The sequence below is a fragment of the Nannobrachium achirus genome, assembly GCF_963921795.1.
Source record: "Nannobrachium achirus genome assembly, chromosome: 4".
Taxonomy (NCBI): domain Eukaryota; kingdom Metazoa; phylum Chordata; class Actinopteri; order Myctophiformes; family Myctophidae; genus Nannobrachium; species Nannobrachium achirus.
In genome coordinates, this window is record NC_137813.1 from 10,812,419 (window position 1) to 10,837,116 (window position 24,698).

At 42.6% G+C, this 24,698-nt stretch overlaps 1 protein-coding gene across 1 annotated transcript in view; it reads left to right on the forward strand.

Annotated features, from left to right (window-relative positions):
- Nucleotides 1-7,618: 7,618 nt before the first annotated feature.
- Nucleotides 7,619-24,698, forward strand: part of nptx2a (neuronal pentraxin 2a) — a gene marked incomplete at both ends in the record, with an annotated part of 78,138 nt that continues 61,058 nt past the window's right edge. The window contains 2 exons of the mRNA XM_080723025.1: nucleotides 7,619-8,125; nucleotides 20,879-21,179. Coding sequence (XP_080579151.1) covers nucleotides 7,619-8,125; nucleotides 20,879-21,179 — 808 coding nt within the window. The remainder of the gene's footprint in view (nucleotides 8,126-20,878; nucleotides 21,180-24,698) is intronic.

Consider the following 24,698-nt stretch of genomic DNA (forward strand, 5'->3'; position numbering starts at 1 on the left):
TTGGTTCCATTTGTACACTGTCAAAGTTACAGACTTGTAAGTGTCAATTTAGACCCCCATAAAGACCTAGAGAGTCTCTGAGATCCACTTTGAGAAACACTGCTGGTATTGTTTAGACTGTTGGTTGGTATTGTTTAAACCATGGTCTAAACAATATCCTATCAAAATAATAATCTATTCTATACATTGAACCTTTATCCCCATGTGTTGAAAATCACTGCCCTAACGCACGTCCAACTGGGGATCCTTGAAGTGTAAATGGATTCCCTGAGTTGGGTTTTAATGCAGTGGGCTGTTTGGCCCGGGGTGGGCTGCTGCATGCCGCATTGTTTTATCATTTAATTAGGTTGTTATTTGCTTTACGGGGGATGTGTTTAGAGGATTAATGTGTTTTACTGTCCTGTGTTTATATCATTTATTTTATGTGTGTGTTAGCAGGCGGTTGTCGTATCTGCATGGCCCACTCCCCTATAGCTCAGGTTTGGACTTAGTGCCTGGTGTATACAGTACATGTGCCTGCCCTATACCAGTAGGGCGGGTCATACTTTTTTTATTTTGGAAATCCAAACGTGTTGGGTGTCCATTTAATGTGTTTTTTGATGGGGAATTCAAATATGACATTATTTTTGTGATAGGACAACTCTAAGCTACATCAATTTGCATTTTTACATTGTTAATTGTACCCGTTCTATCTCATTTATAAGATAGAAAAATCCAAATGAAATCTTAACATGTGGGGTGTCTAAATTGTGTGTTTCTTTATGGGGAATTCAAATATGTAATTCTTTTTTGGATGGAATAACTCTAACCTACATCATTTTGTACTTTAAAAAGGGAGAAATGTGCGATTTTTACCGCTTTTTAGGATATTTTTATAAGACACAAGGGAAATGTTTTATAATGACAAAGCCAAATCAAATGTACCTATTTATTAACCATTTAAGTGCATAACAGTGAATACACTTAAGGATATCAAATATCACTTCCAGAATGTTGCTAAGTTGAACAAGTCCTGCTTTGACTCAGCCTTGGACATCAGCCTCCTGCTGGTATCCTGATCCCTGATACCTCCATCCCTCTTTTCCTGGGAGAAGTAAAGTATTGGAGGAAGCTTCAGTCACCATTTTGACAACCCTCTCAATACTTTGGGTGTGGCATGTTGGCCAGTGAGGTACCTCCATGGGGGTGTTGATAACGTTATTCAACTCTGAGGTGTTTATTGTACAGGTGCGAGGTGGCTCTGCACATCTTCTGACTAGCTAATCATTTCAGCAATGCTGGAAGCATCATCATTGGTGTCTTTCTGCTTCTTACTGAGGAGTAGTTGCTGCCAGGCTCACTGGCATCTCTACAGTATTGCCAGTGAGCCTGGCAGCAACTATCTGTTCCAATACCCCAGAAAAAGACTAAAGAGGAGCCACATGCAGAGCAAATTGCCAAGCTTTTTGCATGGCTGAGAGAGAGGGGTTTCGATTAGACCTTAAGGGCCATTGGAGGGGACTCAACAAATCTTAACACTGGTGTCAAAGCTGGAGTAATGCAGAAGCTGGAGCTGCACCTATAGGCAGAAAGCTGGTCTGGTTGGTGAGTGTATTATCCGTTCACGGATAATACACTCCAACAATGTATTCCACAATAGATTGCAGTTTTTTTTTCTGATTCAATCCTCTCAATCCATGCTTTGACACCCAGAGCCTGAGAAGTCTGTTTGCTGTGGTGAGCCAGCGGCTGTGGTTTTGCTGGCCCAATCTCCAGCAGAGCCAGCCTTGCAGGAACCACTCCATCCCTGACTGCAGAAACAATATGATAGCCATAGTGTTGATCAGTCGAGAGATCTTCAATGACTTTGGCAGACAGCTCTGTAGCTGAATTAAGGAGCTTTCTTATTGGTCCAGACAATGGTGTTGTCTGACAGATTAGGACCATCGAGTTCAACAATGACCACCTGGCGGAGGGGAAGTTCACCAGTGTGTACCAGACCAGCAGATCCTCACCAACCAGACCAGCTTTCTGCCTATAGGTGCAGCTCCAGCTTCTGCATTACTCCAGCTTTGACACCAGTGTTAAGATTTGTTGAGTCCCCTCCAATGGCCCGTAAGGTCTAATCAAAACCCCACTCTCTCAGCCATGCAAAAAGCTTGGCAATTTGCTCTGCATGTGGCTCCTCTTTAGTCCCTTTTTCTGGGGTATTGGAACAGATAGTTGCTGCCAGGCTCACTGGCAATACTGTGAGCCTGGCAGCAACTACTCCTCAGTAAGAAGCAGAAAGACACCTGAGATCAATGATGATGCTTCCAGCATTGCTGAAATGATTAGCTAGTCAGAAGATGTGTAGAGCCACCTCGCACCTGTACAATAAACACCTCAGAGTTGAATAACGTTATCAACACCCCCATGGAGGTACCTCACTGGCCAACATGCCACACCCAAAGTATTGAGAGGGTTGTCAAAATGGTGACTGAAGCTTCCTCCAATACTTTACTTCTCCCAGGAAAAGAGGGATGGAGGTATCAGGGATCAGGATACCAGCAGGAGGCTGATGTCAAAGCAGGACTTGTTCAACTTAGCAACATTCTGGAAGTGATATTTGATATCCATAAGTGTATTCACTGTTATGCACTTAAATGGTTAATAAATAGGTACATTTGATTTGGCTTTGTCATTATAAAACATTTCCCTTGTGTCTTATAATAATATCCTAAAAAGCGGTAAAAATCGCACATTTCTCCCTTTTTAAAGTACAAAATGATGTAGGTTAGAGTTATTCTATCCAAAAAAGAATTACATATTTGAATTCCCCATAAAGAAACACATAACTTAGACACCCCACATGTTAAGATTTCATTTGGATTTTTCTATCTTATAAATGAGATAGAACGGGTACAATTAACAATGTAAAAATGCAAATTGATGTAGCTTAGAGTTGTCCTATCACAAAAATAATGTCATATTTGAATTCTCCATCAAAAAACACACAAAATGGACACCCAACACGTTTGGATTTCCAAAATAAAAAAAGTATGACCCGCCCTACTATACCAGTGTTGTTTTTGACAGCAAATTTTGATTTAGTTTTAGTCATAGTCTTTTGAATAAAATGTATTTTAGTTTTAGTCATAATTCAGTCACCCAAACAGTTTTAGTTTTAGTCTAATTTTGGTCGACTAAATATCATAAGAGTTTAGTCGACTAAATCCACTGTTGATTTAGTCAACTAAAATGTATTTTGCCAGGCCTTGATGGCATCGTAATGACTGATTTTACACTTGATTGTGTGCTGAAAATAGCAGATCTACAAGCTCACATCGCGTCGCAGCGCGACGTGTTGTGAGCTTGTAGATCGGCTATTTTCAGCATGCAACACCTGAGAGCAACCAAACATAAAATTACTCTCTTCTCCACTAGTCCCTCCCTAACGTTTTAGTCTAGTTTTTATTTTGTTGACGAAATAGTCAATATATTTGGTCTTAGTTTTAGTCATCACAGCTTAGTTTCTATTTCGTTTTTATTTAGTTTTCGTCAGTAAAAAAAACGCAGTCGACAAACATTTTTCGTCAAGTTTTAGTCAACGAAATCAACACTGCCCTATACAAAGCCAGAGTGCAGTAACTATGCACAAAGATTTTACTGAAAGATTGGATTTAAAAGTGTTACAACTGATCAGCCAAATGAGATATCAGCCTATAAGTGATATTACACTGATTGTAGATCTGTTCTTGAGGTAACTGTTTATCCCCCAAAATCACAAAGGCTAATTTGACCTTTGCGATACACAAATAAGTTGGCGTGTCCAGAAATGTAGTTACTTCACTTTGGCTTTAGGGATACGTGAGACACGGCTCTTCCTTCACAAGAGAAATCCACCGGTCATCCATTGGTACACACACGCACACATACACATGCACGCGCACATGCACGCACGCACGCACGCACGCACGCACGCACGCACGCACGCACGCACGCACACACACACACACACACACACACACACACACACACACACACACACACACACACACACACACACACACATACATTCATGTCATGGTGCACCAAGATGTTATGGTTGGTTGGTTTGTTTCTTTCTTTCTTTCTTCCATCAATGTCTTTCCTATTATGTGCAGGGCCCACTTGCAATACCCTCCCGGCCCACCAGTGGTCCCCAGCCCACAGGTTGAGAACCACTGGTATATTATGATGAACTGTATTATGAAACAATCCAACATCTACTATAATTGACAATGGTTCTCAAACCTTTTCATGTCAATTGGTATGTATTTGGCCACGGACCCCAAGAGCAAGAAGAGATGATTTGTGTGTAAAAAGAAAAAAAGAAAAAAAAAGAAAAGTTTCTATATTTAGATCTAAGATGTTTCAAGAATAGCAGATGTAGGCTACAAGATCAAGTCGCGTCACTTTGTGCCATACTGTGAGATTTTATATCTGCTATTTTTCAAAAGCCAACGTGTGTGATATGGACTCCCGGGGGTCCCTGGACCCCACTTTGAGATCTATAGGATGCAGGACACGGTTCATAAGTCTCTCCCAAACATCTCCTCTCTCTCTCTCTCTCTCTCTCTCTGTCTGCTGCTGGATCATTGATGCACTGTTGCTGGAATCAAACACTTCAGTCCAACTCTTCTCCTTAGATCTGTGCTGTGTGTGTGTGTGTGCGCGTGTGCGTGTGTTTGTGTGTGTACAGATCATCATAGCCTATATTTGAACCCAAATAACTGCCTGCTAATCGGCTGAAATGGCATCTATTATGCAAATGTTTACGTATATTAACCGGAATGATGCTTTAGGCTAATATGTCTTTCATGCAAGCAATCACATCTTACACCTCTCAAAATAGATAACCTCATGTGATGGAATACCATCTTCACCCTCATCAAATTCTCTCTCTCTCTGTGTTGTGACAACACTTATGAGAGTTGACTGTTTTTGTCACTTTATGTATTATTATTCTTTATATTGTCCCTTTCTCTTTTTACTGTACACAACAGTACTTTTTTTTTCTTGTCATACTTCTCTGTAACTTTGTAAACCTTAAACTTCTCTCTCTCTGCTCTACTCTTCTATCTCTCTCTTTCTCTCTCTCTCTCTCTCTCTCTCTCTCTCTCTCTCTCTCTCTCTCTCTCTCTCTCTCTCAAAAAAGACATTCCCTATTATCTCTACAGAGAGAGAGAGAGAGAGAGAGAGAGAGAGAGAGAGAGAGAGCGCGCATGAGGGCGCGCGAGTCAGTCGCTGTCCATTACCTGTGGTGCTGAAATGTGTTTAGCCACTTTCTCCAACAAGTCATGTACAGTAGTCATTGTTGCAGGTCTATGGTGCATGGTGGGGGGGTGCGGTTGGGTTGGATGGACGGACAGACAGACAGACAGACAGACAGACAGACAGACAGACAGACAGACAGACAGACAGACAGACAGACAGACAGACAGACAGACAGACAGACATAGGCCTACTGACTGACTGACTGACTGACTGACTGACTGACTGACTGACTGACTGACTGACTGACTGACTGACTGTATAATAGAAGACCATCAACGATCCCCTGAGATAGGCTAAATGTAGTGTCATTGGCACTGCAGTCACAAAAGATAAAACATTACTAGAATCACGTTAGCCTGTCATTATAGTCCAAAGAAAACAAGAGTATATGAGCTATATAATTCCGTGCTGTTGGGCAAAAAAACCTCCTATCTCCCTTATTCTAACTTTTTGGGGGTATGCCTATTATTTATTTTGTAGATGAACTGGGATACTTGATCATGCACCGTCACACAAAAGTATCAAACGTACCAGCTTGTAGATCTATACGACCTATAGATCTGCTACTGTTGATCCTTTAGAATTTGAATCCTGAAAAGTCAGTTTTCATTTTAAACATGATTTTAAATTGTGAAAATAGCCGATCCACAAGCACACAAGGCGTTGTGTGCTTGTTGATCTGCTAGTTTCACTAGTTTCATGCCACAGTCTTGTATGATGAAGCAGGGCTATACTTTACTAAGAAAACATACACATTTGAAACTTGGAGATACGAGGTTTCTGCCCGACAACAACGGAATGTAAGGGTTCAATTCATATAATGACACTAACATTGAATAGAATTGAACAGCCTGTAATGAGCGACACAGCAGCAGCACAGCAGTGCCAGTGAGTCAATAGTCTCCCCTTGAACGGAGCGCTGGGTCCAAGGCTCTCCAATGATCAGCGTGCGTTTTATTAGGCTTAATGCACACTGTGCTGCGGTCTGTAGGAGCCGCTCCGAGTATAATGATAGGCCTACCATTCTAACAGATGAGAGACAGAGAGCAGCAGTCACGGCATTGTGTAGGCTACCTTTCCGTTCCATTCAACCAATTCAGAGGACGCAGATGACGTGGAACTATTGAACAGTGATGACAAAAGTAGGCCTATAAAAGTAGGATATCAATACTGCAATGTAGAAATAGGCCTACTCTGTTACAAGTAAGAGTCCGGAATTCAAAATGTATAGGCCTACTTGAGTAGCCTAAAAGTACGATAGTAGGCTATTGGCTTAAAGTACCAAAAGTAAGTATCCTAAGTAGGCTACAACAGCAACGCGTCGCGTTGTGAGCTAGATCGGCTATTTTCAAATATAAAACAATGCTAAAGTGGACCAATTTAGCCCCGTTTTATATTTGAAAAAAGTGGTTAATGTATGTTTTATAATAGCCTACAATGATTTATATCATCAAAGAGTAAGTACGTTTAAAAATAATTGTAGTGGAGTAAAAGTAGGCTATATGGATCCGAAATGTAGTGGAGTAGATTAAAGTAGGCTAAAAGTAGCTAAAAAGTAGACATACCAATAAAGTGCAAATAGGCTAAGTGCAAATAAAGTAGCCTACAATACTTAAGTAAATCTACTTAGTTACTTTACACCACTGCTAACTACCCGAGCGCACAGAGAGCCTACTGGTGATGATGATGATGATGATGATCAGCCGTGTGTGTGCGCGCAGCGCGCTCTAAAATACTATATTAATCTGCTCCCGCATCATCTCTCTCTCTCTCTCTACTGCGCTGACAACACACACAGACACACGGATTTAACACCGAGCGAGGATATTTCTATTGTTTTTATTTCTCTTGACAACATTTGAACCGCCGGGAACTTTCGTCGTATTTTCTTGGCATCCTCTCTCTCCAACTGACAAAGAAAGGAGTTACAGGCGCGTCAGACTCTTTGAGTTTCTTTGACTTTGTCTTCCCATTCGGAGTGTATTATTGTCATTATTATAAAGGACTTTTCTGTACTGTGGACGGACGAGAGACCGCGATGTTGGCTGATGATTTGGGTTGTTGCTGTTGTTGTGGCGTCATCGGGATTTAACGTTATTTTCTGACACTCCTTTTGTTTTGTTTTTTGGTTAAACTTTGTTATAAATAAATGCGACTCCTCTGGCGTCGAGTCCAGAAAGATGCCTCCCAACCACCTGATTAAAGCGACAGGCTAAATTGCTTCAATTTGGCCAATAGCCTATTTATTCATATAGATAGATAGATAGATAGATAGATAGATTAACCTTTATAAAACAAGTCTATATCTTTGGAATACACGGTGCATTATTTCCAGGTCAGAATGCTGGTTCTCTTATTCTGGGTCTTCTCCGTGCTGGGCGCAGAGCGCACGGCGCTCAGCCACTCCGCGCGTCCGGCGCGGGACGCCCCGGGCAGCCGCTTCGTGTGCAACGCCATCCCGCCCGGGGCGGAGCTGCCCGGCTGCGGGTACGGGGTCGGGAACAACCGGCTGCAGAGCACCGGCCCCGCGGAGGACGAGCTCCGCAACACCGTCATGCAGCTCCGGGAGACCATCCTCCAGCAGAAGGAGACCATCGTCAGCCAGCAGGGCACCATCAAGGAGCTCAACTCCAAGCTGGCGCGCTGCGAGGCGGCGGCGGAGGAGAGCCCCTCTGCGGGGGGTGGAGGTGGGGGAGGCAGGGGTCGGGGCGGCGGGGGGCAGGGATCCTCCAGGAGGAAGGAGTACGGCAAGAACACCATGGGAGACCTGCCCCGGGACCCCGGGGAGACCGTGGACCAGTTGGGCAAGACCATGCAGACCCTGAAGGGACGGCTGGAGAGCTTGGAGGTGAGAGGATTGATGGCACCACACATGTAGGCTTAAGATGTCCAGATGTAGAAAATAACAGCTGCAAGATACAGCAGTGTTTCTTAAATGTTCAAGTCAAGGACCCCCATTTATTGGCTATTTAGCCGCAGACCCCATCCTAAAAATATTGTCTGCCAGGGACCCCCATCTAAAACAAGATCTGTGTTGAAAAATAAATAAATAAATAAAATTAACTATTCTAAATGATTCAACACTTTCAAGATTGTTCAAAAATGTAAAAAAAAATTAAATAAATAAATGCACATACAAACTTGCAGTGCAGCATGAAGTGAGTGAGCTTGTATATCTGCTATTGTTTTTTAAGCCAACATATAAAATACGGATGAAGGGGTTCAAGTGATTGTAATAGTTAATATTATTAACTAAATTGGCACGATTTGTCAAAATAATTGTAAAATAACTGCTCTGCAAGCTGCTTGTAGATCGGTTAATTTAAAAAAAAGCCTAAAGCCGAAAAAATAAAATAGGGCATGTTTTTAACTGTTCCTCATTTTGATGGGCGTTTTGAACTGCTCCTCATTTTGATGGGGACCCAATTAGAGACCCCCACGGGGGTACCCCTGACCCCGTTTTTAGAACCACTGTTGTAATAGAGCACATGATGCACCGATCTACGTTGGTGCCCATGCAGTGGTGGATGTTCAGAGCAGTTCTCAACCCAACCCAATGCCACCACGATCACCACCATAGACCTGCAATAAGCAGCCTGCATGCACTTGTTGGGGGAAAAGCAGCCAAACGCATTTCAGCACCACACGGAGTGGACAGCGACGGACTCTCTCTCTCTCTCTCTCTCTCTCTCTCTCTCTCTCTCTCTCTCTCTCTCTCTCTCTCTCTCTCTCTCTCTCTCTCTCTCTCTCTCTCTACATGAGTACTTTTACTTGCAGTACTTAGTAGGCCTATACAGAGTATTTCTACTGTGCAGTAGGCTATTGATACTTTTACTTAAAGGGATAGTTCACTCCCAAAATGACTTTATTTTTTTTCTCCTATCACCCCATGGAGACTTGAATTCATGGATATTCTTTTGTTTTTGTCATGTTCCTAAGCCAATAATTTGAGGAGACTCTGTGTCTCCATGGGGAACAAAGCAGGCTCTTTGTGTCTCCATAGGGAACAAAGCAGGCTCTTTGTGTCTCCATAGGGAACCACTGCTGATCATCACATTATTGGCTTGGGAATGCGACAAAAACTAAAAAATATCCATGCATGAATTCAATGAAGTCATCATGGGGTGAGTAGGGTGAGTAGGCTAATCCAGCAGTTCTAAAAGTGGATTCCAGGGACTCTGTCGGTTCCTTTACAAGTCTGTAACTCTGACAGTGTACAGGTGGTACGAAATGAACCCTAACGGGTCCATTTGGTACCATTTGTACTCTGTCAGAGTTAAAGGGCAAGTTCACCTCTGGGACAACCAATGATGCAGCATGATGACTCATATGATGAAAAATGCATCATCATTTATGCTGAAATACTAAAATATCTCAAAACACAGATTGAACACAAAAAATCACTCGGGATCTTGTCCCAAACAACAATAAAATAAGATCTGGTTGTCCCAGAGGTGGACTTGCCCTTTAAGGGAAGAACTTGAAATCTGAAAGTTTGAGAAACACTGGGCTGACGATAGAAAGTAATTCTTTGGGTGCACCATCCCTGTAAGTAAAATATCTGAGCACCTCTTCCACCCCTGGCACCATGCATAAATCTATCCTAAAATACAGCTGCTATTCTTCCCTACAGGGCTGCTCACAGGAGAATACAGAGATCAAAGGCTCCGCCTAATGAGAGTGTCAAAATCACACTATTTATCATCCAATAATCAAAGCCAGGCAGAGAGTTGGGCCCCAGCGCACGGCGCGCGCGCGTAGAGCCACGCATAACAGATGAGCGACAAAAAATGGTGTTAAGAGTGTCAGCACGCGTGTGGCGGCGGGATTAATTGAAATGCTTGTGAGTCACCTGCACGTGATTATTCATCCTAACGGATGACGATGAAGCGCTCATTGTGTCCCACCCCAACCTGCGTCAGTAAAGCTAGTGCGCTCACTAAACCCTAAGACAAGGGTCTTCAATGTTTTTCAGGCCAAGGACCCCTTAGCTGAGAGAGAGATGAAGCATGATGTGTTGCATAATACCAGTAAGCCCTCGCCCTCACGCAGGACGGAATTAGCACAGGACGGAATTCATTATTAATAATATCTATATCGGACCAGTTACCCAAATATGGAGATCCCTGATACCCATATATGGAGATTGATGTACTGTATATTGGCATTCACAGACATGGGCTTAATATTGAAGACATTAGTGATCTCCAGATTATGGGCATAAAAGGGATTCTGTGTGTGTGTGTGTGTGTGTGTGTGTGTGTGTGTGTGTGTGTGTGTGTGTGTGTGTGTGTGTGTGTGTGTGTGTTCCCCTGACATCACAGTGATGTCATAATTTCGTCTGCTATATGTGAACAATTTTGAAAACATTTCTTTTAACACTTCTTTTGGGCTGTATTTTGATTGTACCAGCTCTTATGCCTTAACTTGAAGGCCTGTCCATACTGTCTCCGACAACCGAACTTTTCATAGGAGAGTCCTGACTTTCCGACGTGCAGTTTTCCGAACTCTAATTCGGGGTAATGCTTTTCAGAAGATGTGAGTGACGTAATTTTGTAGTTTAACCGGACCTTTCCGAAGAAAAGTTAGTGGTTGGAGACAGTATGGACTAGGGCTGTGGTTGGAGACAGTATGGACGAGGGCTGGGTGCAATGACTGCAATAAAGCCATACCGCGGTTGTGTAATGCATACCGTGTGGCGCGTGCCGAGTTCATAACCTCAATTATTATTATTATTATTTTTTTAAATGTATAAATTTTCCCATTCAAATTTTGGGGAGATACCGCGATACTCTATACCCTGAAGAAGGCAGTTTTCTGCCGAAACGTTGGTTTCCCTATACTGTGTCCTAAAATAAATATTGGCACTTTGGCTACAGTGTGTGCAGCCGTCTCTTTGTCTTTAAAAGACTATTATTGAGATACCGCCTGACCCTAACCCAGTAAACGGTGACTTATTACCGCAACTAAAAATCCATACTGCCCCAGCCCTAGTATGGACAGGCCTTTACGTTAAGGCAAAAGAGCTGGTACTTATAAGACAATCAAAATACAGCCCTTCTCTTCTGGCGCTCCCAGCCCAGGCACAAAACATTCCGTAGCCAAATACATATCAATTTGAGGATCCTTGGCACGGAGGACTCTGACAACTGCTTGGCCTATACTGTACTGTACATAATATTGTAGATAGATTTATGAACATATTGTCAGTCCCATCAGCCCTCACCTTTAGCAGCCACATTAATAACACAGTATTGCATATTCAGCTGATATGCAGGTCATCTACAGTCAGGGGATAAAGGTCTCTGGCATCTAACTTATGGATTTACATTAACACTGTGTCACACCACAAAATCTATCTGTCTATCTCTATCTCTCTGTCTCTGTCTCTGTCTCTGTCTCTCTGGGCTCTATCTTGATTGTCTTAACACATAGGGTGCCCAGGATTATTCAATATTTAATCGGCAGGTGCCCATGGCAACCTGCCATTTTACCTACCTGTACCTTTGAGGTACTCCTGGCAAAAAAGTAATCTGAGTATGTCCTGTTTATCACAATAATATTTTCTTTCAGTCAGGACCGTTTTTAAACAATCGTGGGCCACAGTGCTTTTGTAATGGCCGGTAGAAAAGGCCGTGTTTTGAACATGAAGGTGATTTAAAAGCTAGATTAGGAGAAAAATGCACTTTTCTGCAGCAGCGTAACATGCATGTCTATCAGAGAGACAGCACTTCCCGACCCGGTCACGTGATCTCGCGCAGCATTTCGGGAAATGGAGTGTTTTTCGTTACCGTGGTAGCCTGGTACAGTAGCTACAGTACAGTATAGTTTACTGTACAACGCGTCAAACGCGTCAACGGGCACACAGAGACATCAACGAGTTTGGCATGTTGACACGTCGTGGACCTCCTATGAATTATGCAGGGCAGGAATTTCATGGAGGCCATGAAGGCCATGGCCACTGTTTCCCCTCCCTCAGTTTGGCCTTGTGCCCCTCAAACCAATGGCATGACCTGAGGCCACAGTGGCCTTAATGCCCCAGCTGACTGTACCACTTTCTGCTCTGTCTCTTTCTTGTCGATATGTAGACAGTAGATACCCGTGCCTCTTTCTTGTCATGTAGACACCAGTGTCTTTTGTTGAGAATCTGAAATCTTAACTCCCCCAAGTCCCCATCTTTAAACAAATCCAGTGACTTGATTGGCACAGGGCTGAGCATAGATTCATCAGATTGTAAATACCCTCATTTATCTATTTCACTGCATATTAGGTTATCATCCCTGACACTTAAATTCAACAAATTCTATCAATGGACTAAAATCTTGATTTATTTGATGGCCTAGCCTGCCCTGGCATTTGGCCTTTGTGCCTTAAAACATTGACAACACCAAAGGCCAAGTGGCCTTGTCCCTAAAATGACAAAATTCCAGGCCTGGTCTTAAGTATCAGCTCTTATAACTTAATTTAAAGGCCTGTCCATACTGTCTCCGGCCACCAAACTTTTCGTCGGCTCGCTTTTTCTGAAAAGCATTACCCCGAATTAGATTTCGGAAAGCTCCACGTCGGAAAATCGGAACTCTCCGACGAAAGGTTCGGTGGCCGGGGACAGTATGGACAGGTCTTTAAGTTAAGGCATAAAAGCTGGTACTTAAAACACTTCTCTTCTCTCTCATCTAACTTATGGATTTACATTAATACTACACATAAGCTAGTACTCTCTGTACACCCATCCATCCATCCATCCATCCATCCATCCATCCATCCTCTCCCTCCCTCCCTCCCTCTCTCCCTCTCTCCCTCTCCCTCTCTTTCATGTTGATTGAAAGCATTCATACATCAATGGAGCCAGGGATATATTGCTGCAGTGGTGACACACAGATAGTCATTTCATGACTTATCTTTCCCCACTTTTTTCCCTTTCTAATCACATATCCATTGATCGTATTCTGCGCTTCTTACCATAATGATAATTAGAAGATCAATGGTTCTGATAGGATAGTTCTTTTTGCCGTCCCCTGGGGGAGTGCAGGATCTCTCTCGTTATTCAAAGCAGCACCTTCTGAATACAACATGAAGCTGCATAATCAGAATAACTTTGGGAGAATAAGCATTCAGGACCTTTAAGCAATTTAGACCTGAACGCAAATCTGTGTCACTTTATATTTGAACCACTTAAACCATTATTTTATGCTTTAACTATTAAAAAAATAGCAGATATACAAGCTCACAGTGCAGCACCGAGTGCCACGCTGCAAGCTTGTACTGTAGATCCGCTATTTTTGATATGTGAACATTTCTGCAAATATTTGAGATACCAATGTTCGCTTTTCAAAATATATATTCAAAGATTTGCCAAAAGATTCATGCATGATTTAAAAAAAAATTGCAGATCCACAAGCTTGCAGCATGGCCTCAGTGCCGCGCTGTGAACTTGTATATCTGCTATTTTTCAGTAGTTAAAACATTAAATAATTCTATTCCTAAACGTGTTAAAAGGCTTGCTTTGCTTTAGCCCGGGCCAAAGAATCCTAGAGGGGAGCATTACACTGTCAAACCCTCACTGTTAATTTAACCCACAGGGTCCACTGGGGTCATTTATACACTCTCTGAGACTTTAGTCAAAGTAGCAAGGCAAGGCAGTTTTACTGAATACCAGCCCGCTCGCCCAAATTCACACTCGCCTCGGGCGTCTATCCGGCGGAGCGGTATCTGCCTTTTATTCCTCCACATAATTCATCAATATCACTTCACTATGCTTAGTAAAACAGACCTGATTTGCACTGTACTTTTTTCCGTATACGGACAACTCTCTTCACCAAAAATAGCATATATTATGTTCACAACGTGTCACGTTGTGACGCGTTGTGAGCTTGTACTGTAGATCGGCTATTTTTGGTGAACCTTCCCCCCTGACTAGGGATGTTGATGGGGTTCAAGTGTTTAAACGTCAAAGTTATTATTACTGTGGTAGCCCCTGCAGGCAGGTGCGTCACAAGGGGTAGGGAAGTGGGACTGAGTTACTAGGGCTGAGTTAAGGTGGAGGGGCCCTAATAACTTTATCTATTGAAAAATAGCAGATATACAAGCTCACAGCGCGGCACCGAGTGCCGCGCTGCAAGCTTGTAGATCTGCTATTTTTGAAAAGTTGTGAAAATGTGTGAAAATCTTTGAATATATGTATTTTTTAAGTGAACATTTCTAACTCAAATTTTGCTTCTGGGGGTCCCTGGAACTAAATATTTTGAGATCGGGGTCCGTGGCCAAATACATACATATCATCTTGGGGGTCCTTGACATATAGGTTTCTTGCACACATTTTCACGATTTTTCAAAAATAGCAGATATACAAGCTCGCAGCGCGGCACTCGGTGCCGCGCTGTGAGCTTGTATATCTGCTATTTTTCAATAGTTAACATCCATGGGGGGCCCGCAGTGAATCCTTGTACCCAGGGCCCAGAATTTGGTGTGACGCCCCTGCCTGCAGGGCAACCACACGATAGTACTTGTCCGACTTTATTCCATCCATCTTTCCATCTTTCTTTCCCCCTTGCATTTTGTTAATTTATATAAGAAAATGTATTTGTGAATTAATTGTGTTCATTGACTTTAATTCAAAATTAAACTATTCCCAAATATGGAGAGACTGACATCATAGATGTCTGACATCATAGACCACATGAGACTGACGCGGTATGTCCATATATGGGCATTCCAAGATATATGCTTAATATTGACGGCATCAGGGATCTCCATATATGGCCATTAACACAATTAGTGCCTCTTAATCTGAAGGTTGCTTGGTGCCTCGGTGCCACGCAGTTTCCTCCATAGGCCGCCGCTATTATTTTGAAGGGCTGGAAGGGGGTTGTTTTTGTTTTTTTGGATTATCACTTGACGGCAACGATTACGTCATCTAGTCACATGACAGTGTGGGACAAGAAGAGGAAGATGGCTGCGCCCTGCCTTGTGCCTTGTTTACATTTAGATCTGCTGCAAAATGTCTCAAAATGGCTATTTTGTTTAAATGAAGTTTCTTTATGGGCCTCTCCATTGACTTAACATTGAGGAGCTTCACTTCGCGTGCACGCCCAACGTGCGTTGTAAACAAATCGCCGACATTACCGATGCGGGCGGGACCGGAGCGACATTAAGTAAGTAATGATATCTTTACTGTATATACAGTAAGATTCACAGTCCTCACCGTCAACGGCGCCATGGTATTAACCCTTTCAATGACGGTGAGGACTGTCAACGGCAGCAGAACAGTTAAAGGGAAAAGGACGGAGAGATATGTACAAGTGTGACTTGCATGACATCACGCTCTGATGTCACTGTTCAGGAGAACCACTCTTAACAGAATGGGTTTGCCACTCTGACATCACGCTCTGGCTTGATGTCCCTTTTATGCCCATATATTTTATGCCCATATATAGTCGACAATGTGTTGTCAGAACATGCCCTTATATGGGCTTTCCCAGATCACAAAAATGAATTACGTCCATGTCCGTTATATGCCCATATATGGAGATCCCTGTCCCGATGTCATCAATATCAAGGGCATATCTGGGAATGCCCATATTTGGTAATGCCCATATATGGGCAAGTTCTGACATCACATTGTTGACTATCATGCAGGAATCTCCATATATGGGTAACTGGTCCGATATACGTATATCACTGGCCAGATTGGTCAAGAATTGGTGCGACCTTGCCCTAAATGTCGCCCTGAGGCGTCTGTTACTTGGCAACAGTACTATTCATTCTCTCAGAGATGGTATAAAGGAAACCAATGGGTTTGGTTTCTACCCTCCCTGAGATGATTGGCTGCGTGTGGAGGCCTGTGCACCATTCAGACTATTCAGCGCTCTTCATTATGTCAGGACAGATGAATCAAGGACAGATAAGTGTCACACACTGACAGCCTCCACATTTCACCAGGCCAGAAGCAGGACTCTGGCAGCAGAGAGAATTATAGAGCACCAACTGATGCTAGCAGGCATTTGGGTTTAATTCGTAGCCCCACTTATTAGCAACGTTTTGAGCAACAACTAAAAAATTATCAATTATCAATTTGAAAAACTTAAATTAGATTATTCTTTTCAAAAATAGAACATTCTAAATGAGCCAATTCACATTTTTATATACGTATATTGTCACTGTCGGGCAGAAACCTTGTATCTCCAAGTTTCAAATTTGTATGTTGTCTGTTTTCATAAAGTAAAGCCCTGCTTGATAAAAAGACTGTCGCACAAGACTAGTGAAAACAGCCGATCTACAAGCACACAAGATTGTAGATCTGTTTAAATCGTTTTAAAAATGTTAAATACAACGGTTTTGGAGATACAAGGTTTCCACCCGACAACAACAATATATTTAGAAAAAAAAAATCTAATAATAATAAACTGCTCAAAATAGCGACATCATGTTGAAAGTGGTTAACCACAGGGCTCTATACCAGTGTATTTTCTCTTTTCTGTTACTGTGAGGAAAGCTTTCACTGAAAATAGCCGATCGACAAATTGTATGCTTGTTGATCTGCTATCAAAAGGCCGTGGGAAGCCGAAAGCCTTCCCCACAATATGGATGCTGGGGTTTAAGTGGTTAAAAATCTGGACACATCGGCTGCATGCTGATTGCCACTCTACCAATGTCGTCAGAAAAAGTAAAAAAAATAAATATGAATGACTGTTTGGAAGGCCTGTGCACCTTCTGCACTCCATTCGGTTGTCTATTCAGCCGGCTTCATTAATGTCAGAGCAGATGAATCAAGGACAGATAATGAGTGTCACTCAGTGGCAGACTCCACATTTTCACCAGACAAGGACTCTGGTGGAGCACACAGAATGTCTGCCAGGAATAAAGCGCCTGCGGCCACCGGTGCCCCAGCATGGCGTGTATATGACCTCATGTCAGTGGGCTGTCTGGTGCCCCATGCCCCCAGCATGGCATGGTATGACCTCATGTCAGTGGGTTGTCTGGTGCCCCATGCCCCCAGCATGGCATGCATGACCTCACGTCACCAGGCAGCTGGCTTTCCATCCAAACTGACCAGTGTGATCTGGTCTAGGCTCCATGAGTCATCCGGTCTTGTTCCCTCTCTCCCCTTGAATGCCAAATCAAGTGGCTCGCCAGTCACTACAAGTTAGACTATAACACGGACAACTTACCAAACAAAGTATTCCAAGACGTACTTGAAGAAACTCATCAAATTACTTGTGGGGAATCATTTTGGAGGGTGCACAGGCTATACAATATTATTCATTTCATCTCTGTCTTCAACTCTTCTTGTGTCCAAAACTATCACTTTGCATGGATTCAAATTAAAAAACGGCAAAAGCGACAACCTCGAGCTGGCGGATCTGGTACTTTTGATGCTTTTGTGTGACGCTGTAGTGTGATCAATTAGATCATTAGATCGGCTATTTTTGCTACTTTTGTGTGACAGAATGACAAAGTAGGGCATTATTTTACAAAAAAGAAAAAAGTTAAAATACAGAGATGAGAGGTTTCTGGCCGACAGCGATGGCCAAACCGCAAAACCTCCTATCTGCAAATGTCATGATTTTTGGATTTCACTTGAAATGAGGACAACAGGTTATGCTGCACATGATCATTCTGCCCCTCATTTTGCCAAAAAAATCAGGTGACTAGAACATGACATCCTATCTGCATTGCCTTGTTGATTGCTAATGATTGGTGTCAGGTGGTGAAACTTTTGATTAAAAAAAAGAGTGTTAATGGTAATACTTGTAACAGACCTGTAGAATGTCTTGATCTCAATTAAGTGCTGTAAAAAGTGTTATTTAACAAAAACAAAAAAAGTAAAAACCTCCTATCTGCATGTTGGCGACTGCAGATAGGAGGTTTTTACCAAGAAATAGTATAGATGGGAGGTTTTGTTGTTGAACACACATTTTCTTTTTCATTTTCCCAACAAAGTGATTTTTTCAGATGGGAGATTTTGCGTTTTTGCCATCGATATGCAATGTGTCCCTCTGGAGTGGTGTGTGGAAACATACAGTAGTGGCCCACTCTCCATTACCAGAGTCGCTCCACCCCTGCTGTAGTTGATCCCAGTCACCTGGCATGAACTCCAAAGCCACATGCAGGTGACGTCACCACAGTGACAGTCACATCAGAGTGACATCTGGCTCTTAATTCCCCACCCATCCCAGCCCCCCCCCTACTCCTCATCCTCTGGGTGGGTGCTGTTGTCGAGCTACGCAAGCACCACCAATCACACTGCAACTATAGGGCTGTCACGATGATGACATTTTACATGACGGTTAATTGTCACTCAGATAATTACGATTAACGATTTAATTCTGTTTTTGTCATTGACAATTACTTTTCTGTTTGGCTTGTAGGCTTTGAATTTTGCACATGGCAGATATGACACATAACCTAAATATACAAAGAAATTACTAGCATATTTGACAAATTTATACTTAGAAAAGAACATTGATAGTGGAAATAGCTGATCTACAAGCTCACGCATCGCGCCACTTTGTGAGCTTGTAGATCAGCTATTTCCACTATTTTGGAAAATGTTTGAGAATAATATATTTTTTTTACAACAAGGGTTCATATTTTAGATAGTCAAGAAAAGTTGAGTGTTTTAAAATGTTTTCATTTACTTCTTTCTATCGTTTTAGTGATTTTAATTATTTTGATTTGCATGCATGCCCCCAGGTTGTTGGGGGCATGCATGCAAGTGGCTAAATATGTCTTTTTAGACACAATAAACTCATTCCCAAGATGCACCGCAATCTTTCACAGGCAGATGTGACTTATGGGGGCTGGTGTAAATAGTAACAAAGAAATTGCCGGCTTATTGTGTCTAAAAACACATATTTAGCCACTTGTACACATGCCCCCACCCATTGAAATCAAAATACTAAAATCGCTAAAACAATATAGAAAGCAGTAAACTTTCTCTAACTACAATCTAAAAGAACCCTTGTTGTAAAAAAACAAAGTTGTCCTTTAAGATTATGTAAAATAATTGCGATTAGATGATTATGTAATACTTGTGACAGGCCTATAACTGCAACGCTGCTGTGCTGGTTTTGATCGCTGCGTTGTCATGTCAGTAACAAGGTGTTCTAAACGGATGCGTGACCTTAAAGAAAGAGATTCTTTTTTTTAAAGTCGTCTGCCGTTAAATCTCCGGGACCTTTGTGTCGAACCGAACGCTTTGTTGGAGAATACAGGATTATCAGGATTTAAATGTCTGTGTCATTACTCCTCCGCCTGCGCTCTGAAATCCCTGCTTTTATAGTCAGGGGAGTCTACCTCCATCACCTCTCTCTCTCTCTCTCCCTCTCTCTCTCTCTCTCTCTCTCTCTCTCTCTCTCTCTCTCTCTCTCTCTCTCTCTCTCTCTCTCTCTCTCAGACATGCACATTCGTATTGTAATGTTCTCCCATGATGGGGCGGCATAGCTCAGGGGTAGAGAAACCGTTATTAGAGCATGAAGGGTTACCGAAGGGTTCCCAGTTCGAATCCGGGCTCCCCCTGAGTTAATGTCGAAGAGTCCTTGGGCAAGACTCTGAACCCCTAATTGCTCCCGGTGAGTAGGTTGGTGCCTTGCATGGTTTCCTCCGCCACCGGTGTATGAATGTGTGCGTGAATGGGTGAATGTAATGCACAATCTATGTAAAGCGCTTTGGATAAAAGCGCTATATAATTGCACCATTTACCATTTACCATTTATGATGTAATTCACCAAGTGAAACTTTCATATATTCTAGATTCATGACCCATCAGGTGAAATATGTGTGGTTTTGATGTTGATTATGGCATAGGCCTACAAGCTCATGGAAATCAAATGTTCAGTATCTAAAAAATGTACATGTAATGAATTAATTCCTTGAATCACAATAATCACGTTATTAACAGTATGCATTTTTTGAAAAAAAGAATATATAATTCTTTATAACGATTAATTTGTGTCCTATTCCTTAAACTCACACTAGACCATCGAATAGTGGGATTGTTGTTGAAAAAGACATCAAGCCATAGGCTACTCTTAGCACTAGTATCCACAACTTTTTTTCACACCTTCCAACCGACTGATGTCCCAACATCATTAAACTGCCAGTCTGTATCTGTAGTAGTCTGTTTGGACTGCAACCAGGAGCCAGTGGAGGGAGCGGAGAAGGGGGGAGCAATCTGTTTGGTGTAGAGCAGTGGTTCTCAAACTCAAGTGGGGTCCCCAAATTATTTTGTGGGGTCCCCTGATGATTAGCTTAATGTATTTTTTTTCTCACTCAACGGTAAACAAACCAATATATAAGTGTATACAGGGTATCTGCACATTTATAAAGTCACAATTTAAGGTGTGACATGCTCACAGCGCCTCGCACTGCGAGGCGTTATGAGAATGTAGATCTGCTATTTTCACAATATCTATCTGTGGAAACGAGTCACATTAAATGTAATACCTACAATTACAAGCGCTTGTCAGGGTGGGGGTCCCCAGTTCATATATGTTTATTTGGGGGGTCAAGGCCTAAAAAGGTTTGAGAACCCCTGGTGTAAAGCTACGGTTACACACACAAAACTGACAGTATATTTCCACTATCTCTCTCTCCCTGCCAGCAGCAACAGTTGCTGCGTCTGCCCGGCGGTGCCAACGCCTCCTCCTCTTCCTCGTCGTCGGGTGGAGCAGCAGGAGGAGGTGTAGGTGGAGGAGGAGCGTCCGCGGCTCTGTCCCCTCTGCCGGCGGAGCTGCGCGAGCTCCTGCGGCAGCGCCTGGGGGCGCTAGAGAGCCAGCTCCTCCGCAAGGTGTCCGAGCTGGAGGAGGAGAAGAGCCAGCTGCTGAACGAGACGGCGGCGCACCGGCAGCACACCGAGCAGACACTCAACTCACTGCTGGAGAGGATCACTGAGCTGGAGAGGAGTAAGTACTGGGACTTATGAATGGACTGGAGAGGAGTAAAGGCCCTATCATAGTACAGTCTGGGGTGATAAGCCATCACCGCGGTGTAGTCTTTTAAAGTCTGAAAACTACAACATTACGCCATTAGCCGCGGTGGTGAGCCATCACCGCGGACCTAGACCTAGAGATTTACTTTCAGGAATCTCCCCATCACCCCGTTCACTGAATGGTCGATCTAGACCAATCAGTGTGCCCCCTGGTTTCAGAGGCACAGAGGCATCATAGTCACGGTGATAGGACTTCACCGTGACTATGATGGCTTCCACTTATCTCATATTTAGATCACCTAAAAGTTGAGGTGATCACCCTTCACCTCGGACTATAATAAAGCCTAAAGTATACTGTGACTTAGTATTTGGAGAGGAGTAAGTACTGTCACTTAGTATTATGAATGAACTGAAGAGGAGTAAGTACTGTGACTTAGTATTATGAATGGACTGGAGAGGTCTAAGTACTGTGACTTAGTATTATGAATGAACTGAAGAGGAGTAAGTACTGGGACTTAGTATTATGAATGGACTGGAGAGGTCTAAGTACTGGGACTTAGTATTATGAATGAACTGGAGAGGTCTAAGTACTGACTTAGTATTATGAATGAACTGGAGAGGAGTAAGTACTGGGAATTAGTATTATGAATGAAATGGAGAGGTCTAAGTACTGTGACTTAGTATTATGAATGAACTGGAGAGGTCTAAGTACTGTGACTTAGTATTATGAATGAACTGGAGAGGTCTAAGTACTGGGACTTAGTATTATGAATGAACTGGAGAGGTCTAAGTACTGAGACTTAGTATTATGAATGAACTGGAGAGGTCTAAGTACTGGGACTTAGTATTATGAATGAACTGGAGAGAGTAAGTACTGACTTAGTATTATGAATGAACTGGAGAGAGTAAGTACTGACTTAGTATTATGAATGCACTGGAGAGGTCTAAGTACTGGGACTTAGTATTATGAATGCACTGGAGAGAGTAAGTACTGACTTAGTATTATGAATGAACTGGAGAGGTCTAAGTACTGGGACTTAGTATTATGAATGAACTGGAGAGAGTAAGTACTGACTTAGTATTATGAATGAACTGGAGAGAGTAAGTACTGACTTAGTATTATGAATGCACTGGAGAGGAGTAAATACAGTCAGTCAGTCAGTCAGTCAGTCAGTCAGTCAGTCAGTCAGTCTGTCTGTCTGTCTGTCTGTCTGTCTGTCTGTCTGTCTGTCTGTCTGTCTGTCTGTCTGTCTGTCTGTCTGTCTGTCTGTCTGTCTGTCTGTCTGTCTGTCTGTCTGTCTGTCTGTCTGTCTGTCTGTCTGTCACGTCATGAGGCCGATTCTTGCAAAACACATGTTTGGACACTGCTCCTACAGATTGTGCCCTAAAATCACGCAACGCGGTACACAGTATCTTTACAGTCATGTCATCAACATGGCATCTGTCCCATCTAGTGCCACCATGAGGCCGATTCTTGCAAAACACATGTTTGAACACTGCTCCTACAGATTGTGCCCTAAAATCACGCAAAGCGTTACACAGTATCTCTAGTCATGTCATCAACATGGATCTGTCCCATTTCCCATATTCCCTCCTAATTGGCTACCATTGCCATCTAAAGTTTGTGTATGTGACCTGACGGTCGCTTATCTCCCGATTAGGGAGTCTTACTGGTTATTATGAATGAGCTGAGGAGGAGTAAGTATACTGTGACTTAGTACATGAATGGACTGGACAGGAGTAAGTAGCCTACTGTGATTTGGTGTAGTAATTAGTGTAGTGACTTAGTACATGTCCTCTAGTACATAGAGTTAAAACACACAGTTCACTGCTAGAGAGCATCACTGAACTGGAGAGTAGTAGTAATTAGCAGATCCACAAGCTCGAAACGCGAAGCGACGCATTTTAAAGTTGATTTACTCAAGTAAGAGTAGAAAAGTACCTGAGTAGATGTTATTACTTAGTTAATTCCCACTGTCTACTGCCTTCCATATGGAGCAGCACTAAATCCCAGACAATGCGACAACGTCAACAAGGAAAGACAAACAGCGAGAGTCTTTGTTTTGTTTGGGATTCAAGGATGAGGCTTTACTGCTCCTGGGTGTGAGGATGATAATTCATAAACCCTCTCTGCGTTGGTATAGCATCAATGTACAATACACCCTGTTGGCATGACAACACTAGATGTAATGAAATAAAGTATGCTGCTGATCTCTCTCTCACACACACACACACACACACACATACATGCACGTACATGTGCTTCTTTTCCCGAACACCAATTGTATTCGCATAGACACTCGACAAAGCCCAACGCCAGGCACGTGCACACTGCATAAAGACATGAAAGGGGGCTAACCCTAACCATGAATGCCGTTTTTATTATGGTGAAAGAAATGCAAATACGCCCTTTCCATGCCATACCTGAAGGCAGCATTCAAGAGAATTGCCTTGTCCAAACTCTCCTGAACTTGAATGCAGCATCTTATGTTGAAAGAATTGTCCTCTCTGTGTAGAAATAGATAGATAGATAGATACCTTTATTATCCCAAGGGGATAATAATTCAGTTGTCCAGTTGTAGCACAGCAGTATACAGTTATTTACAAAGTTACAGAGAAGTAAGAAAAAAAAATAGATAGGAGGAAAAACAAGAGCAGTACAGTACTAATAAAGAGAAGGTGCATCAAGAGAGGGGGCGAATAATATATAAATATATATACATAAAGTGTCTTACAAAAAGAGACCATAGCAGTCAATGCTAGTTAGTGCAACAAGTATCTCACTGTCATTGTTAAACAAAGCAAAATACTCAGAAACTACCAACACAACCTAATAGTGCAATGTAAAACATCTGTGCGAAAGAAACAAAAAAACAGCTCAGAGAAGAAGAAACTAGGAAGCATGTCACCGCAAAACGCACATGAGCACCCTCCCTGGAAGGTCCTTAGAGGTCAAAGTCAATAGAGCAATAGTTCCGTCAGTCTAAGTTAGGAAGGAAGTCCTTTTCAATCGTCTGTTATGTGTCTCGTTGTACAGTTTAAGGGCAGCCGGTACAAAAGACTTTCCTAATCTCTCGCATCTCCGTCCTGAGTAGGCAAAGCGGTTGTTTCCTCTCTTACTCCATGCCATACGCCACATCTCCAGTATTCACTTGATTATGCTTAGTTCAGTGTGCTTGGAGGTCTGCTATTTTCAATATTTTTACCAAAAGGCCCTTTTAGTAATTTCAGCCCCTGCCTCTCTAAAATTCTCTGCACGTCCCTGCCCAACGAACCTCTGCGGTGGTGGGCAGGCAATTTACCATATTTGTATTTTAAACTCCACTATATTTCAAGGATATAATTATATTCTTGCAATATTGTACTTCTGACTCCACTACTATTCTAAGAAGGGACCCCCAACAGCAAAACTTACTAAATCAATTATGAAAGTGCCTTGATAGTTGGGAGTTCCTTGCTCAAGGAGGAGATTCGGGAATCGAACCGGTAACAC